General features: G+C 49.3%; 1 protein-coding gene across 2 annotated transcripts; it reads left to right on the top strand.

The window, feature by feature from the left end:
• Nucleotides 1-436: 436 nt before the first annotated feature.
• rras2 (RAS related 2) lies at nucleotides 437-18,538 on the top strand. Of its 2 annotated transcripts, none has more exons than XM_029145111.3 (6): nucleotides 437-1,021; nucleotides 14,075-14,162; nucleotides 14,261-14,363; nucleotides 15,229-15,337; nucleotides 16,260-16,378; nucleotides 16,677-18,538. In XM_029145111.3, the coding sequence occupies exons 1-6, from the start codon at nucleotides 920-922 to the stop codon at nucleotides 16,762-16,764; spliced, it is 609 nt and encodes a 202-aa protein (XP_029000944.1). In that variant the 5' UTR covers nucleotides 437-919; the 3' UTR covers nucleotides 16,765-18,538. The 2 variants fall into 2 exon arrangements, with proteins under 2 accessions (XP_029000944.1, XP_029000945.1); XM_029145112.3 differs by lacking the exon at nucleotides 437-1,021 and adding an exon at nucleotides 13,972-13,996.
• The last annotated feature ends 858 nt before the right edge of the window (nucleotides 18,539-19,396 follow it).

Genomic DNA, 19,396 nt, shown 5'->3' with positions numbered 1-19,396 from the left:
ACAGTGTGTGTTTGTGCACATTGAGGGAAAGTGTGTCATGTCAACAAGCTGTTTGGAGTCTGTACTTCAGGATGAATAATAATGTCAGAGACAATCCAATAGTTTGATAAATACTACATTCTGCTGCGGTGTCCGTGCAGATATTAAACCTCTGAAGGAGAAGCGCGTTTTCAGGTGAACAGGTGGAGCACAAAACGTTACCTGAGCGAGGTTTGTGCATCAGAAACGCACACACGGGGAGAGATCGAACTGAAGGGTGATTACATCACATCTGCACATTCAGTTACACGGCGTGTTACAAAATCATTCGCCAAAAATAAACGTGAGACATGAGAAAAACACGTGCACTTTATGAATCGACCGTCTCCGCTCGGATAAAAACTGAAAGCGGCCTGCGCCGACGGGGTTGTGTGACACGATCGTGGCTACGTGACACATTTGTTGTCCCCTAAACAGCCACTGTCGTTACTGTAAGCAGGCTCTGCTTGCGCGACGGGAACGTGACTCCGGCGCTGCGTGGTGTCGCTCTCAGGACGGGGCAGGATCGTGGGTGGGGGGTGTGTACGTGTGTGCGTTCGGGGGCTGCTGTGGCAGTCGGTCGCCCGTAGAAGAGCCCCTAGCGTCAGACGCCAGTACTGGCTCCGCTGCTCGCTCCGATCCACATCGCGACCATCGCAGCGCTGTCGCGGCTGAAGTCCGGCGTGTGGACAGGGACCCGTCTCCTCCTCCGTGCGCGAAGCGGACCGCAGCGGCCACGAGCCCCGACACCCCTCCGCACTCCGGCGTCTCCACCGCAGGGCCTCTTCAGTTCACGGGAGGGGAGGGAAAGAAGTGGGTGTTCGCTGCTCACTGTGTCGGCAGCAGCAGCGGCGGCGGCGGCGGAGAGCGCAACGCGGCGCAGCGCAACGAAGTGTCCTCGATGGCCGGCTGGAAGGACGGATCGGTGCAGGAGAAGTACCGCCTGGTGGTGGTCGGAGGCGGCGGCGTCGGGAAATCAGCCCTGACCATCCAGTTTATCCAGGTCAGTAGCTGTCGGGGAATTTCAGCCACCGCTTTGATTTGGCGAAACAGGCCGGAGACGGGAAGCGCGGACGCGGACGCGGACGCGGACGCCGCTCCTCCACTTTAACGAGGCCTTCGACTGTTTACCGGAGGCTCGTAGCAATGTGTGCGCGAGACGGTCGCGTGTGTGTGAGGGGGGCTGTCACTTTAACGCGAGGGTTTCCGACATGAACACTTCCACTTTGCAGCTGTGAGCAGCCGCTCGTCGAAAGAGAAAGAAAACGCGGCTCTCCGCTGTCCCCCTTTGATGAAGTAGCGCAGAGGCCCCGCTAAGTTGTTACAACTCCAGGATTAAGTGTGTAACAGTGTAACAGTGTAACAGCGTAACAGCCCACCGAGCCCAAAATACCCGCTGTGTAAACGGAGCAGGACGGGGCGAAGGCGCACAGCACCCGCTTTGCTGCGCGTAGTGCGTGTGCGCAGAAGGAAAACGCGTCAGTTTCGCAAGAAATGTGTGAAATAGACAGAAGATCCGTTACTGTAGAAGCAACAGCAGCGCAAAGCTTTGAGGAATCTGCCCCGTGAAACACTGAGACAAGCAGAAATGCGCTTAGAAACACCAGTTTGCTTCCGCCCACTGGAGGACAATGCGTGGGGTTTTACGGCTACTTGAAGGGTTCGTCTATGTCGCGTATAAAAGGCATGTAAACAGTTTACCTCCCTCTGTCGCCGCCTGCATTCCTGCAAACACACACACACACACACACACACACACACACACACACACACACACACACACACACACGCCTGCCTCGCTCTGACCTTCCAGGCCTCCATAGTGGTCATTTAGGAGCAGAGGGGCCACACACACAGACCCCCCCCCCCCACACACACACACACACGCATGAAAGACATGACTAACTTTGCCCTTTGCCTCACACCCCCCCTCGTGTCACTGAGCCTCAAGGAGACCAGACTTCAGGCAGCTGCATGTCTCCACTCTGTCAGACAATAGTGGGCTGGTGCACGTTTCAGAGTGGGGGTGAGGAGCGGGTGAGGCGCGGGTGAGGGCGTGCGTGTGCGTGCTGGGGGACTTGTTCTAATGAGGGTTCAAAAAGCTCATTAACTGCATACCAAGTAAAAAGGGATCACGTCAATGTGGCACAGATTTGTGCTGTAGCCCACTGACCGCACTGACCTGAAGTAGAACCAGAGCTTTCATTCACATGCAAAAGGAAACACAACTAGGTTAACGCTAAAACGAGGATCCATTAACAGGATACACGCGTCCGTCTGTCTGTCTGGAAGTCGAGTCATTTCGATGAAAAGTTGAAAGATGCTCAGCTTTGGGGCCTCATCTAGAAGCGTGGGCCTCCTCACAGGCGTTAATATGTAAAGATGTGTGTTGATCGTCTCATTGAAGGTGGATTCATGCTACAAACAGCTCCATCCGTTCTACAGGAACCGCTCGACAGAACAACACGCAGTCAGAATGGCACCAAAGCGTTTCACATCTCATTCTTTAATGACTGGGGGAGTGCGTCTTTATCAGACTCACGGATCTAAGGACACAGGATGTTGTATGTTTTACATATTGTAAATCCCCTTGAGGCCGTTTGTTTTCATTGTACTGTATAAACAACGTGTCTTTGTGTATTATCCGCTTTGTATAAATCTTATCTCTTTTGCGCCCAGTGGCCTTCAGTTACCTGCCTGCTGTTCACGAGTTAATACTGGGGGAAAAACTAACAGCTGCTCGTCAAGTTGAGACTTTCCGCAGAGCTATTGTGGGAAACAAACATTTTTCTGATATCATGTCGGTAGGATGTGAAGTTGTGGGGGAGGAGGGGGTGTTGGGGCGTCTGGTCAGCCTGGCTGGGGGGGGGGTGAACGGTCAGGGACCATGTGGAATCTGGCCCCTCAGCAGAGGATGTCCCCACACGGCAGCTCTGAGGACCTCCTGGTTTCATGTGGAAAAACGTGACCTGTTTCCTATCACTGAGCTGCGTGTGTGTGTGTGTGTGTGTGTGCGTGCGTGCGTGCGTGCGTGCGTGTGTGTGTGTGCGTGCGTGCGTGTGTGTGTGTGCGTGTGTGTGTGTGTGGACTCAGTGTTCTGTTTTGCCAAAAACACAAATGCGTGTGACGTAACTTTCACCAGGAACAGTTTTACTTCTTGCACGTTATTAACCGTAACGCGTTGAATTCAACCCCGGCCTCAGACTCACAAGTCTCTTCTTAACCCACAAACCCGTGAACGCCTCAGCTGGTGACCTCGCTCACAAACACTTCCACATTTTCACCAAATTGAACACCTTTTTCAAAAACAGCCCCTCTGGTAAATTCTCCATGGATCGTTGTTGCTGATCTTGAGGATGCTGAGCAAGGAGAGCGTCCTCCTCCCTCCTCTGGGAGCCAGTGGGTGAAGGTGATGCTGTTGGGAATCAGGGGCAGGTTCCCTGGAGCCGCCCTCATGCCAAACCTTTGACTCAGGCTGAAATAGCATGTGGATGACATAACATTGAGTCATCTGACAAAAGTTGTGGAACACAGTGCGTTGTGGAGTGTGACATCTGTGAGGAAGGAAGCGTCCGCAGCGAGGGAAAACATGAGTCATGTGAGGGCTGCACGTGTGCCGATGATCAGAACCAGAACTGTGACCCGGGGGACCGGCGCCGCCGCTGGATGCCATGCGTCTGTTATGAGGCTGTTGCTGAAAAACACCGGAGCGCTCGCTCGCTCGCTAATATTAGTGTGGTGGTGAAGACTATCACGCGACAGCAAAACATCCCCACTGATCGCGCCCGCGCCGCTCGGTCAAGGGATTTGGGTGGACCTCCGCTGGATTTGCGGCCAAAGTGAATAAGCGACCTGGGCCTTTGTCTGAGCCGGCTTGTTTTTCTGCGTCGCTCCTATTTTCCAGCTTGGCTTTTCAACGGGCGCAGCAGATATGAGGTCACTCTTGTGGCGCGCTGCCACGAGTGGTAGTGCAGCAGAATAAGTGCATTATAAAAACAGCCCTGCATGGACGTGTGTGTGTGTGTGTGTGTGTGTCTGTGAGTGTGTGTGGGGGGTTTAAGGTGTGATGTCGGCGGACGTGTTGGTGCGGTGGGCGCCAAATGTGAGTTTCTCAGAAGCAGCCACAGGTGGTTTGATGAAGTGTTTGCAGCGAAGCGCTCTGTGCAGAGAGACTGGGTGAAGAAGTTTGTCGTACGCACCTCAGCTGACCTGCTCTCAGGCCATTCTTGAACGCAGGCTTCGAAAGTGTCGCGATATGTCACCGCAGAGAACAAACGATCCAATTTCTATTCTGACCAGGCTTTCTTCACATTGTTTCTCTGAAATAGAGGACGGAGTCGTATGAGGGTAAGGTGTGTGTGTGTGTGTGTGTGTGTGTGTGTGTGTGTGTGTGTGTGTGTGTGTGTGTGTGTGTGTGTGTGTGTGTGTGTGTGTGTGTGTGTGTGTGTGTGTGTGTGTGTGTGTGTGTGTGGCCAGGTGATGAGGTGTTTGCTCAGCGCTGGAGGCAGCACCTGTTCTTTCCCAGAGAGGTCATGACCCGGCCCACTAGGCCCCTCACAGGTTCCTTCAACAGGTTATCTAGAGCTGCAGCACCGTGAGACGTGGGGCCCTGGCAACATTTTGACATTTTGTTTTGTGAATGGCCTCCTTTTGTTTATCGAGCCATTCATCCACTTTATAGTTGTTGTGTTCTGTAAGAACTTGGGTTCTACACTTAAGCCATTTGATAAGGTCAGAAGCCACCTTGTACCTAAGTTGTTAAAAAAAACCCAAAACAAACAGATTTCATTAGAAATGTCTGGTCTCAGTCTTCCAGCGACATCAGACCCATCCTGGCTCATAAGCAGGACTCCATAACATGCATTGACCCTGTGTTACTGTTATATTATTAACTGTACGCTCTATGCTTCCTTTTTTGTGTATGTGTGTGTGTGTGTGTGTGTGTGTGTGTGTGTGTGTGTGTGTGTGTGTGTGTGTGTGTGTGTGTGTGTGTGTGTGTGTGTGTGTGTGTGTGTGTGTACTCAACCAAATGCATTTATTTTGACTCCAATGGACGTCAAACCGATCTACATTCCTATAAATGACCTGTGTGACTGTGGTAGGGATTCATCAGGTGATGGTGGTTCTACACGGAACTCACATATATATGATATTTCCCTTTTTGTTGAGTTGCACAAATAAAGCGTGCTTGAAGTTAAACCACACAGCGACCTCAGGGTGGTGATGACACAGCTCTATGTTGCGTGCGGTTGGATGTTTATAGTCATGTTTGTTTTCCTAATAGTTTAACATGAAACTACAGATACAGGCTATAACACACAGTGCACTTCAATCAATCACATTCATTGTTCCCAGAGGATCGTAATGGATCATACAGCAACGCTTGGCCCTGTCGTTGACCTTTTCGAACTCTCAATAAACCAAAACAAACTGTGGCATATAGTTAAAATATTAATACACTCATATCCTATCCTGAATGTAATGTGCAGATTCCTGCTGCGCAGAGGATGAACCATTTCACTCACATTTACATTTTAGGAGTCCAGTTTGTCCCCCAGGACAAATTCAGTAATGAGTATTATTAGATGCTGAGTAGAATGGTTAGAGGTTGTATCAGCTCATATTTTGCTTATTTATGTATTCTGGGATGTGATGCACTGGATTTCTGCTCTTTAATCTGAAATACATGGATGAATCCGGTAAAACCTGGCAGCGTGCCATGCAGCACGCCGTCGGAATTTCCACACAAAAGGGAGTTAGGAATTTGTGCAGACACTCCCACCCATCTGGGAAAGCTCAGGAGACTCAGGTCATCTCGTCCGCTCCCAGATAATGAGAAACTAATGAGTGTCCAGGGATGAGGAGGCTTCTGAGTCAGCGTTACCTTACTGTGCATTAGGAAATCCTTACAACACGAGGTGCAACGTTTACCTCATGCTTTTGCCGTAACTGTGTTTTTTTTTTCAGTGCAATACAAAATGCGTTGTTTCGATTTGTTGTAAATGAGACGAACCAGCAGGACGAGGCGCACTCGCGGCGTTTCCGCGCGCATTCCACCGCTTCTTTCTGCTTCTCGTGCGACTTTCGCTGTCGCTTTTCTCCGGCGTTGGCTCGGCTCCACGCGCGTGTTCGTACCCACACTGCTGCCTGAAACAACAATGGCAGGCCTCACCTTCCTCTGTGAGTGGGCTTCCTCATTGGGCCCATGCACTTCTGCTGTTTGTTGTTTAACATACAGTTTGCATCTATAATAAATCACTTCTGTTTTCTGTTTTCCCAAATCTCGTTTGTGACGGTGTTTTGCAGAGTTGCGTGACTGCTCTGTTGCCGGTTGTTGTTTCCTTGCACAGTGAAACTTCAGGCTCAGACGTTGTGCAGTAGTAGTCTGTTGTGTGGCAGGCGATAACAAACTGTGTGACACCCTAATGGAGCCAGAAAAGACCCTTCACCCCGTTCCATCACTCTCACACACTCTGACTCATGTTTTACCATCAATGCAACAATTGGACGAGCTCTGTGTTAGATCTGCTGCTTTGAAGCTCAAGGAAACTACTATTATTTGTAGAGCTTATGTCAAAATGTATTGATGGGTTAGAAAAGGCGTTTAAAATTGCAGTGAACCGAACTTTCCTTTCTCATACCAATAACAAGAAGGACACAATGACTGGTTACTTACAGCTTACTAATACGAACATGTGGAGCCCAGAGTGACACATTACTGTAATATGCAGATTGTAAAAAAGCTGTTAAACCAAAGCTGCAGACTCAGTTATTGTTTTATTGAATATTATGTTTCATCAGCAAAAAACACTTTGTTAGCCGAGGTGAAATCATACGTTTGGGAGTTTTTACCTGTGATCACTGTGCGATAACTGTGTGATGGGACAGACACTGGAGCTCCATCAGTCAAGGTGAGCAGCAGGGCCTTAATGGCCTCAGTGGCCAGAATCCATTACTATGGTCTCATGTTGCGGAGCCGTTTGATATGAGAAGGTTTCCGATCTCTCTCCCCAGCTGCTCTCTGATTTCACCGCTCGACTTCCTCTTATGTTGTTTACATGTTAAACACTGGAACTCCTGCAGGCAGTTTTACGGATGATGAAGGGCTTGTTGAGCGTTTGTGCCCACGAGTAAGTAACGGCATCACAACCGTTGGATATTAGATAATGCCTGTTATTAACTTCATTATTAGGGTTTTAAATACCTTAATTACAGCGTTTGTGTTTCTCGCTGGTGTCACCTGCCTCAACCCCGTCCTCCTTCTGGTCACTGCCCTCAGATGGGCAGACACACAGGGCCAGCGGGCTCTTCTCTGTTGGTTTTGGCTATTGTTCTGTTTCCACACACATCTGTCTGCTTCAGAATAACTGGCCACAGTATCGGCTCCTGCATCTCAGCATCGTATAACAACATCTCTGACTATGGGAAACCGACATGCTGCTTATTTTAGCGACACGGTTCCCACCGCCTCCTGACACTGAGCGGCGTGGATTCATGGGTGGCGACCGGCGCATCGGGAGCGCTTTAAATCAGCAGGCTGCGGATGCTGATGGGGATTTGGTGTTGTTTTCAGGCAGACTCCCTTCACGTGTCTGTGCCTGTCACTAATGTCAGGCCGTCAGCTGCCCGCCTGGCAGCTGGTGGACATTTGGCACGTATGCAGACAGTGTCCAGAGGCCTGTGGGGCACCTGGTCTCCATCAGGGGGAGGTGAGGCCTGGAATGAGACAGCCCTTCAACAGGTGACACTGTAGCACATCTCAGTGATGACAGGGGCCAAGTGCTCAACAAATGAGCTTCTGAGTGTCTCCCACTGACACTAATGAGCAGCTCTGAGCAGCAGGCGCCAGGTACATGTGTACATACGCTGGGGACCATGTGAGTTGGGCTGAGTCAGCTGTTGTTCCACTGATCCAACGCACACAGCAACTGTGTCCTCGGCACCGGCTGTTGTGGGAAAAGCCCTTTAAAACAGCAAACGCCAGTGCACAAGTCAACAGATGCCCACAAAGCATTTGGTATGTGCAACCAAAACAGGGGCCGCCAGCGCTGCCTGGACGCAGCATCAGTCAGTTGTTTTAGCGTTTGGCTGCCGGAGCCACTAGCACGTAACAGTTTACCAGCGCAGGCCGGCCAAAAACCATGTGATTCATTTTGCACGAGCTTCTGCCGTTTAAATGCGACCAAACCGCTGCATATCAGTGTATTTGAACTTGATTAAGACTTCGTGGCTTTCGTAACCTTTCACGGCTAATTAACTGTTTAGTGATAAGCTCTACTTTCATTCCACGCATGCACGATGTAGCCTCACATGCTCAGAGCCTCTGTGTAAAAGTAAATATTTGCTGTATCAAGTGTGCGCCTCTGTCTGTTTTCGTCCGCTTTGAAAGAATCCTTCTTCAAATCTTTCTCCTCTGATCTTAATTTGCCGAGAGCCCCTTTAGATCCTGTGACTGTTGTATGTTTTCCAGTGCTAATCCGCTTCCCATTATTTGGCCAGTCATATGGTTTCCCTGAAAACCGTAGACTGCAGCCACGCTTTGCTGAGTGAATCTGTACACAGTGGTCTCTCTGTTCACGCAGCCACTGCAGTAGCTGGTGTCCCCTCGCTCTCGAGGCATCACAGTCGGCCTTTTGTCGGCGCGGGCGACGCGCAGTGTTACTTCTGCACAGAAGACAAGCAGAGGAAGAAGAAGTGAATAAATGACTGCGAACAAACAAAAGCATATGCAAAGAGACGTGTGTGGCTGTTTAACTTGGGACTGACTCGCTGTCTCGCCTCACGACAACGTGCTGTATTTCTAAACGGATGATGATTTGCTAGTGTGAACGATCATGGTGTCTTTCTAGGCAGTTAATCTTATCAAAGTGAGTCTTTATTTCCTCTCAGTCCCGGCAAAACAGCAAAACGTAATGCAGGGAGGAGGAACAGTATGTGTCACATGGTCAGCTAGAACAATAAGGGCGGTTCTCACAGTTCTCCGTCTTTGTGTTGTTTGGTTTAATCTGTTCGTGGCCCCTATAGTACTTACACAGGTCTCGACACAATGTACCTCCACAATTCAGATAAAGAAGCAGATTGCAGCGCGATGGAGGGCACTGCGGCCGCTCTGACGCCACTGATCTGGTGGAAAGGGGCCCTTTAAATGGCACCTCTTTGATTCCACACCTTTTGAGAGGCTTCAAAAGTGTCCAGAGTGCGGCGCACATTGAAGTGTAGCCGAGCGATTGAAGGCTTAATGCCAGCGAGGTTAGAGGGGAGCGGGGGGCCGAGCCGCCCCACTCGCCGGGACATTTCACCTCCGCTTTCTTCCCTGCATGAGCGTCCCCGGCTCCGCGGCCTCGGGCCCATGGCCGCGTCCTGTGTGTTCACCGGCAACGAACCCTTGATTGACTAAATCTGAGTGCATTTAGATCCAAAAGTGCAGAGTCAAAGTAAAATCCCGTGAGATGGAGGCAGAGCCTCACTGGACCTGCAGGGGCTGGAGTGAAATCCTGAGAGTCGGGCTGTTCTGCCAGTGTTTAAGGAGCAGGCAGTGATTGAGGGGCCGGCCTATTGATTTGTTGAGCATTAGGAGGAAGATGAGCGCTCGTGAATGGGTTCATTTCATTTGTCATCAAGCCAAGGTTGAGACCACATTCTGTAATGGTACAGAAACCTTCCTCATGATGATGACGATTCAGTTGTACAGCGGTGGTTAAAACAAATTGTATTCATCTATGTATTATTTTCATGCACCTCCTGCAGCCGCGTGTCGGCCTGTAAGCTTTCCCAGCTTTCCCAGCTTTCCCAGAATGCCTCTCCGTCCTCCTTTAAGGCACTGGACACATTGTGTGCGGCCTTTCTCTCCGTGTGTATTAGGTATTGAATAAGTGACCTTTCTGGTTTGTATGAGCTCATGGGAAAAGTGGGTGTTTCCACAGGAAGTTAATGCCTCTCCCTCCCCCTCTTTTGCTCTCGCTCTCCCTCATGTAGCCCACAGTCTCCCTCCCCCCCAAAGCTTTTCATTCTGTCTTATTTTTTTCCACTATTTCTCACTTCCAGCGCTCTTAAGTACTCCGTGCTCCGCGCGCGTAGAGATGCAAGAAGCCGGTCTTCACGTCCATGTGTTTACCATTAAAGCCTGATGGTGGACTCTTTGATTACTGACAGCTGTTGTCCAGCCCCAGAGACTGAGCGAAGGTTAAACCTACGCAGGCTGGAGGACAGGAAGCGACGCACACATGCCCCCAGTCACATTTCTGTTTTCTCAGTTTAATTCCCCGTGCTCCACGGCTGCGGTTTTTGACCGAGGAAGGTTCGACACAGATTGCAAGTCAGTGGACTGAGATTTGCCTTAAAACGCCCAGAGGAAAGCCAAGACGGGCATGAATATTTATGGCGCTGCACACATTGATGTGTTTGTGAGGATCCTCAGTCCATCACTTGGTCTTGTCATGACGACATCAACAATGAATCATGGTGAGTCGTAGTTGACGCTGCAGCTTGGCAGGTTCCACACTGTCTGGCATGGAGGTTGGGTCCTTAATTGAAATTGCTGCGTTTGGCTCAAGTCTTACAAAGTGCACGTTTCACCTGTCATCCGGAGGGCGCCCCCCCCTCATCCCTTTACTTTGGTGCCGGGGTATCGCTGTGTGAAGCAGTCCGCGCTGATCTGTCAGCAGAACCGAGAGCGAGGCCCGACCCGGTGAAGGTTCGGCTCAACAGTCAGGGTACGAGGATGAGAGGATCCTCTGACACCTGGAGATGCACGGAGTCATAATGGTTTTAGATTCACGTTGTACTGTTTTCACAGGCCTGACACAATGCACCAGCTCCAGATTTCCTTGCGCAGGTCCCGCCCTCCCGCTGTGCACGAGGCCAATCAAAGCGGTTGCATCATTCGAAATGCGCCTTGCAACATGACGCGTACGTCCTGCTTTCCATTCCGTTTTCCATTTGTCAAGAACGAACGCCACTCAGCGACGGTGAAACCGCACCGAGCTCACATTTTCACACCCGCCCCTTCATCTGGAGCCGTTTCTCATTCCTTTTCACTTACCGTGATTATTTGGCTGCAGTTTGATGCCCCCGAAGCCATGAGGCGGGTGGAAAGCGTGCGAGCCCTCTCCGTGTGCACGCTGCTGTAGGTTGAGGCCTGCAGCTGAGGACGGAGGAGGTTGGGGACGAGTCTGAATGTGCAGATGCTGACAGAGCATCACACCTAGTGATATTCGTAGTGGTATTTAATCTGCATTTTTCTTTAATTAAAAATAACCACGGCTAATGAGTTTGAAGTCAGGGTCTGTAAGTTCTGGTTGGGTACTGGGCCAAATGCAGCAGGTAATTACCTCCTAACCATGATGATGACTGCTTGTTCTAGCTCAGCGTTCCCTCTCGTTATGACACACTCTGTAGCTACGGTGTTTCTTCTTAATTAATTGCTCGGGGTGCTTCTTATTTTTCTGCGAAACTCTCCGTTTCCGGCACTGAGTCACTGGTTTTCTTTGTGATGCCGCGTGTTGGTTAACAGTTAAGCGGCGGCTCGAGGTGAGGGCGTAGGATAACTGACAGGGATGGAAAATGATCTATATTTAGTGTTAGTGAAGCTGTTTGTGTGCAGAGGAAGTGGGTGCACAGTGCGAGCATGATGTTGATTACACGCCTACACGCATCAGCCGCCGGTGCCTTCCTCCAGGCTGGTAGCCGGTGTTCAGAACGGCCTGGAGGTGCTGCTTCATAAGAGGAACCCAGCGAAAACGGGCAGAGCCCAACGGGCCACTTGAAGCCGAGTCAGACGCACCTACACGCTGTCCGATCTTATCTTTGTGGTTTGTTTCTGCAGAGATTTCTTCAATTCTAGTCACGGATGTTTTCCAACACTACAGGAAGTTAGTCAACAGCAAATTGTTTCTACAACTTTTACAACTCGGGTGATTTCCTGTGAACTGTTAGAACACAATAATGAAATCAGTGTTTAATGAGTCGTTGTGTAATGTAAATAACTAGTGGCAGCACTCGACGGATCCTCCAGCTCCAGGTTTTGCTGGTGAGAGCAGCACATGCTGCCTGTGGGCGGAGGGCTGGACGTGAACCCTGCCGGGGAACGGAGGGACAGCGTCGGGCCTCGGCCGCTGCAGAGGTGGAGTTTCCTTCCTGGGGCCGAGCGCGGCCCGGGCGCCTCCCGCCAGCGAGGGTGCACCTGGGTTGTCCGTGAACGTGGCCTCGCTGGTTCGCGTTTGTGTTGTGAGGCTGAGGTCTGAAACGAGGACGTTGGTGTCATCGCGCGGCGTCTGGAGGCATTGATCTGTAAAAGCCTCGGTCGCTGACGGTGGCGTTGAAGCCTTTATTTAAGTGGATGCCGTTCATCACTGTGCGGCGTTTGCACGCGCGCAGACACTCGCATGAAGAATGGAGCTGCTGAACCCGGCGCCGGTGTCAGCTGTCTCCTCTTGACTCCTGTGAAATATTTTGGTGGAAATGTGTCTAGGAATTCATCTGCCTCCTCAGCGTGTACCTGTGAAATAGTCACAGCTTGACATAGTTGCAAGGAGCTTGTTTATTATCTGACACAATGTTATTTGACTCCTTTATTAGTTCTTATATGAACAAAAAATAAAAACACTAGAGCAATGTACAAATTGTATTTTGGACCATTCATTTTCTTAGACTAATAATAAATATATCATTTATTATTAATGTATCATGATATCGTAGCACATAAAACATAAAAGCCTTTGTCTTTTATTTCCAGCTGCTCCTCAAACACTGGGCTCATTTTGTTTCAGAAGCCTGCTACATCTGATGAACTCATGGTCTATTAAAATGATTTACAGATCATGTTACTGGACGTGACTCAGGCTGTCTGGTGTCACATGATTATCAGTAGTCCTCCTGAGTCATAATGCACTCCCTCACCTAGCGCTCTGTGCAGCCAGCCAGCGCTGGCTCTGGTGCTGCTGGCGCTGCAGAACAAGCCCATCTATCATGGGAAACAGCTCCGGGAGGATCGGCTCAGACCAAACAAAGTGCACCAGCTACACTATCCACTGATGGGGGGGGGCAGGGAGGGAGAAAGGGAGGGATGGAGGGAGTGGGGCGCTCCATGCGGCTGCTCGAGGTTGACAGAACAGGAATAAGAGGTTGACGGGAAGCCGGGGTCACGTGGGGAGGATGGGACACATAAGCAGCCTGTGTGTGTGTGTGTGTGTGTGTGTGTGTGTGTGTGTGTGTGTGTGTGTGTGTGTGTGTGTGTGTGTGTGTGTGTGCGTGTGTGGACACAGACTGACAGCGCATTGAAGCACGTTCTGGGCTACACAGTAATAGTGATGAATTATTGAATAGTGGTGAGTGGATGCGACTTGGGCTCGGCTGCAGAGCGACAGGAGAGTGAGAGGGACAGATTATCTCCTGCAGCAACAGAGCTGCAGGTGGGAAACGGAACAGTTGTATGAATAGAGAGGGATTCAGTGTAAAGTAGCCAAACATGAGCCTTGTTTGGGTTTTTAAAGCCCTGTGTTTGACAGAGGACAGAATCTAAAGGTGCTGATAAAATGGACTATTCATGAATCAGTAACTAAAATTACGGAAGTGGTTCAACTCTTTCCTTTTTTTTACTCTACTGTCAAAAACTGAATAACCGTAAAAGTTTAATTTGCCGAGCTGTTAAAAGGACAGGGAGCCTCGTCTGGGTTTCATGTTCTCGGGCGCCGCCTGTGTTTTCGGGTGTTGCGCTGACATTCCCCGAGCACTCCCCTCAGCTGTCACCACTTAACCAGCCCCCGAGACGCGCGAGAACTACAAAACATGGGAAAAATGTAAAAAATGCATGACTCCTCCTCCCGGGGCCCCGTGGCCCCGCCCTCCCAGTTTGGGTTTCTAGGAGACCAGATACTGGCCGCAGGATGAAAGAGTCGAAGCCTGTCCGGCGCGAGGCAGCGTCGCCACTGCTTCGTTGGGTCGAGGCGGCTGCAGTGCGCGCGGATGCAAACGCGAACCGGTAGAAGCTGGCTCCGCTCCCCGTTGAAGCCGAGCCCATGGTGATGAATAAACGCCCTCTCCCTCTTTGTCCCCGCAGTCGTACTTCGTCACCGACTATGACCCCACGATCGAGGACTCCTACACCAAACAGTGTGTGATTGACGAGCGGCCGGCCAGGCTCGACAGTAAGTGCACCTCACTGCAGACACGCGTGGCATTGATTCTGTGCTGGAGGAACTCGGGGGCCGGTGTGTGACGCTCAGTGCGTGTGCCCGCTCTCTAGTCCTGGACACGGCTGGACAGGAAGAGTTCGGAGCCATGCGAGAACAATACATGCGGACGGGGGAGGGCTTCCTGCTCGTCTTCTCAGTCACCGACAGAGGAAGGTGAGTGACGGCGTCTGTGACTGAGACGCGCCCTCGTTCTCGCCGCCTCGGCCTCTCGCTCCGCTCCCATCATGCATCTTGCCCCGGTGCTCTCGCCTGTTGCCGCCGCCGCCGCCGCCGCCGCTTCCGGGCCGCCTTGCTGTTGTTTTTGTCACTTTGTTTTGTTCGCGACACTTCCTCCCTCATCCTGCTCTCTTCAGCGCACTTCGCCGACCTCAACCTTCTGCTTTTTCAGTCACATCTACGTCCCCTTTAACGCGAACTTCTTCATTTTCTGATGGTCGAGCACCATCGCTCGTTCCACCTTAAACACAAACACCACATTGAATTTTAAGCAGGTGCAAATAAATTACCATGCAAATTAAATTGCATCGTAGTAACACTCTCCTGACTTTATGAGGTACAGATTATAACTATAAGTGAGAAGTGAGTCACAGTATCTATTTTTCACATTACATTGCATAGTAGTCCTGCTGCAGCCAGTGTGTCACACCCCATCCTCCCGTCTTTGTGTCCCTGAGCAGCCGTGCAGTGAGCTGCATTCCCCTGCCACCGCCCACTGCCCCCTCCCAATGTTTATGTTGTAAACAGTCTTTCCTTCCTCCATTTATGTTAGTTAAGTCTTTCCAGATTTACTCTGGGCTCACCGAGCTGTCTGTGGACCCGTGGCTGGAATGCCGTCCTGGCTTCGTGGTCACATTCAGCCCATTTTTTCGCTCCCTCAGACTGACTTTTGTTTTGCCATTTGGTCGAGAGCGTGAACGTAGCCTTGATATTATAGCGGCTTCTGTCTTTTTAGGTGGAGGCCTGGATGTTGTTGTAGGATCATAACATATCATTTACACATTACTGTTTAATGTTTCAGTTTTGAAGAAATCTACAAATTCCAAAGGCAGATTCTTCGAGTCAAAGACAGAGATGAATTCCCCATGATCCTTGTAGGAAACAAAGCAGACCTGGAGCTACAGAGACAAGTAAGTCCAACAGATTGCAGAGATCTGAAGGAAAAAAAAACATATACCGTTCGTCTGAGGAGATCTTATCAGCCAATCTGGAGCGTTTGCATTTGCATACTTGAAAGTGGAAGCAAGTACTGCAGCTGCAGTAGCTGCTGAGATACAACAGGATGTGAGTAAAAGAATAAAAGGCGCTGTAGAAAGCGTGGTGTCAGGAGGGGAGGATGGATGAGAGAAAGGGAGTGTGATGAAATGATGAATTGCTGCTTGTTGGTGTGCATTTCCTACCAGTCGTACCGTTATTACTGGATCCGCACCGCCCCCTCATGGTGAAATCGAGCACTACATGCTCATCAGCTGCTCCACAGAAATCTGATTTTAGCTTTTCTAACTTCTTCGAAAAACAGCCGGCTGGCGACATGTGCGCCAACACAGTCCGCCGCTGGTCAATGTTTTACATTTTCCTGACTTTTGCATTATTCAGTCCCAGATGAAATCCCCAGCTGTGTCACAAAGAGGGTGGAGGCAGATTTCAGCTGTGTCCCAGATGCATTGTGCATTCTAATTTAAGCGTGTAGTAAGCCCACACACGAGAAATGACCAAATGAGATGCAATCAGAATTGGGACACAAGTATAAGGATGGTTTTATGTCGGCTGTGGGCAGATAATGTAGTCCCACGCTGCACTACGTGTGAAGGAGGCTCCCGAGGGGACGAGGACGGTGTTAAAATGATTAAAATGAAAAGCAGAGAAGTGGATGCAATAGGAAATTTTAACAGAAATGTAAATAGCCCAGTAGAAACTTCTACTAGTACTGCAGCATTTTTACAACACCACTGATCTTGTCTTCGTGTTTCTAGTATATAACAGTTTGCATTAGTGTCCTATTGGTTCCTACAGGATCATTTTACATTCAGTTTGTCATTCGCTGTGCTGCAGGTAACCCAGGAGGAGGGTCAGCAGCTGGCCAGACAGCTGAAGGTCACATACATGGAGGCGTCAGCCAAAATCCGTATGAACGTAGACCAGGCTTTCCATGAGCTGGTTAGAGTAATCAGGTAGGACCTCATGCAGACCTTCCACTTGGTGCCGACCTGCGTTATCTCGCACTTATTGCTGCTGTTTAGCCCAAAACGTGGAACCTGTCAAAAATGAAATCAAGATCAAGATTGAAGAAGAACAGTTGATGTTTCTAGGGATTTAATTTACGATTGTTTAATTAATTGTTAACCTCTCCAGATGTTTTTATGTCATTGAATAGCTAATATCATCACTCCAGCTGAAAATAGAGATTTCTTGAAGCTAATTTTGAACTGTGACACACGCCGTGGTCCTGATGCCTTCGCTGTCTCCTAGGAAATTCCAAGAACAGGAATGTCCCCCGTCGCCAGAGCCCACGAGGAAAGAGAAAGACAAGAGCGGCTGCCACTGTGTGATCGTCTGACTGGGCCTTATCACTGTAACTCATGCAGCTCCTCTGCACCCCCACCCACTCTGCCTGACATCGCGTCCCCAGGGGATGACTGACCGCTGCCTTCTCCACGTGCATGACTTCAGACCGCCTTCTCTGAGACACAGGAAGGGGCGTCACCATGGACAACTGACAATGCCAAATTCTAACACCACTCTACCTTCAGCCATGATCGAATTCACACGAGAGTCCCAACACTAAACATTGCCTTTTAATCACCTGACAAATTAATGTTTTGTACTTTGAAGGACTCCTCTTGCCTTGTAGTGACGTTTGTCTTTGCTACCGAGATTGAATGAAACTTCGCATATATCAAGAATGTTAATGACTTTCTTTAGGTTCCAGCGTCTGGCCAGAGCAGAGAGATTATTCTGAAGCTTCGTGTATGTTGTGCCATATTCACCTTTAATCCCACGTGCTAATCTGCTACTGTACATAAGTGACATTTGTTGTGATTTTCGAAGTGTATTTCTAATGAACTATTAAATCACCACAGTACAGTGTGTGAGGTTGACTTTGGTTTTACATATATGAAAGTAAAGATATAAGTCTGTATATAACTATAATGCCTAGACAGCCCTTAAAGCTACAGTGATAGCGCTTCTGGTGTTCTGCTGTGGATTTTTTACGTTCTGCTTTCATCTCACCTGCCAGTTATGGAGCGTCTACTGTATTAGAGTTTTAAAGTCTTACGGACCGGAGGAATCGCTCTGCACCGTCTCCTCCGTGTGCTGAGAGTAGCCAGCTCGTCCTCGCGTCTCCCCTCGGAGGTGGCAGCTCGGTCCACTCGCGCCGTGTCGCCTCAGCGCCGGGGACAGGGTCATCGGTAGCACATTGTGTAGCTTTAAACTGTAACAGGACCCTGACGGCGGCGTCGATCTGTTGGAGTTGTGTCAACGGATCGGGACGCTGCCGGAGCGCGTGCCGGTTCAGATGGTTCTGTAGTCTGCAGTATAGAGCACATCACTGTTTCTTCATTCCAGTAACACAGTGGCAACGCATTTGTTTGTGTCCTTGAATTCTTCTGTTACACAACCCCCCCCCCCCCCAATGACCTGACAGTTGAGCAACTAGGACAAGTGGAGCATTGAGATGCCGTAACGCCCCCCTCTCCTATGGGACATGAACTCACCGGACCTGCCGCCTGTGGAGCATCGCCACCACAGACAAAGCACTGTTCTGCCTCCCTTTCCTCGCCTGTACTTCTGTTCTGGCATCCTAATGAAGTACCGCGCTTTGTTTCTCATATCATCATGGTGTAATATAAACAGGAGAATCAGATGGTGGAAGTAATGGACTTGATTAAATGTTTCTACGCTACTTTTATACATTATTTTCTTATCAAACTGGTAGACAAGTATTTTTATATGTTTATAAGTGAATACATGTTCACAGCACGGCTGTGTATATATGTAAAGAGGAATATTTAATTCTCTTATTTGAAAATGAAGATGACTGTTGGCCCAAAATTTGAAAAAATTGGATTCTTCGCCCCGGTGTCAGGAGTGCTTTTCCTATTGTGCTAAGTGATGAAGAATATATTTATCTTGAGGTTCACCAAAAGCTCACAGTGTAAAATGCCAGGTCAGGCGGGAGAGCACTTCAGAAATGACCCTGGTCTCTGCATAGTCTAGTGTGCATCCAAACCACACTGTTTGTTGTTTTCTTTTATTTTCTTCTTCCATGTCAGTGTCTTTTGCCCTGTGTCTAGCTTTTGGTGCTAAATAAAGTCTGTCGTTGAGCCAGACGGCTGAGAGAATCTTCTTTTTAGGTTCAAGGAGCCACAGAAATCTAAATATGACACTGAGCCTAGTGCAACTCCAGGTGCTGTTTCACCTTATATTTATGTGGGAATCATTGGGTTGGGTATCTGTCATCAAACACATCCAGACCTGCCCCTGTGATTCTTTATGCCTCTTCGATCTGTGACCTTTTGAGAGCAAGTCTAAACAGGAAATGCTGTAGAAGCCTGGTCTATGGTCACGATAGAGACTCCGTCTGCAGCTGCACAGTGTTGTGAGCGCTTTAATATCCTGACCTTTATTTCAGCTGCTATGAGTGCGTAACACACACACAAACATACTCTATGAATACGGTGCAGTGTGAATTAAAATGTATGTTTATGTAGAGTGACCGGGACAAAGTCTAATTTACACCTACAGCTTGTGAAACAAATGCTGGCGTGCACATGTTTGACCACAAGGGGGCTGATGTGAGAGGAGACGCCGTTAAAGGCTTCACACACAAACAATCGGTTGTTGACGTGCTCAGTACGTAGTTACTGTGTATCCCAGTCATGACTCTCTTACCTGAACAGCTGTTCCAGCTGCGAATGCAGAGCTTTCCTCTTTTCTTTGCGAGTCCACTTCACTGTTTTTCTCAAACTGTGATTTGCGTTGAAGAATCTTGTAACTTTATTGAAACAATAATATTTTAATATTTATCGAGCATTTATTTATAGAGAATTGCTGAAACCAGAAAACTCTGTCAACAATGGCAGATTCGTTTTAGCTCAGGTATTCAATCCATCCCCCCATCCAAGAAAGGTAAATAGACATTTCATAATGGTCAATGTGGGGTCATTAATACATAAAGTTAACCTGTT

The sequence above is a fragment of the Betta splendens genome, chromosome 3 (assembly GCF_900634795.4).
Source record: "Betta splendens chromosome 3, fBetSpl5.4, whole genome shotgun sequence".
Lineage (NCBI taxonomy): Eukaryota > Metazoa > Chordata > Actinopteri > Anabantiformes > Osphronemidae > Betta > Betta splendens.
Note: the sequence above shows the minus strand (reverse complement) of the source record. Positions and strands in the feature narration are given on the sequence as shown.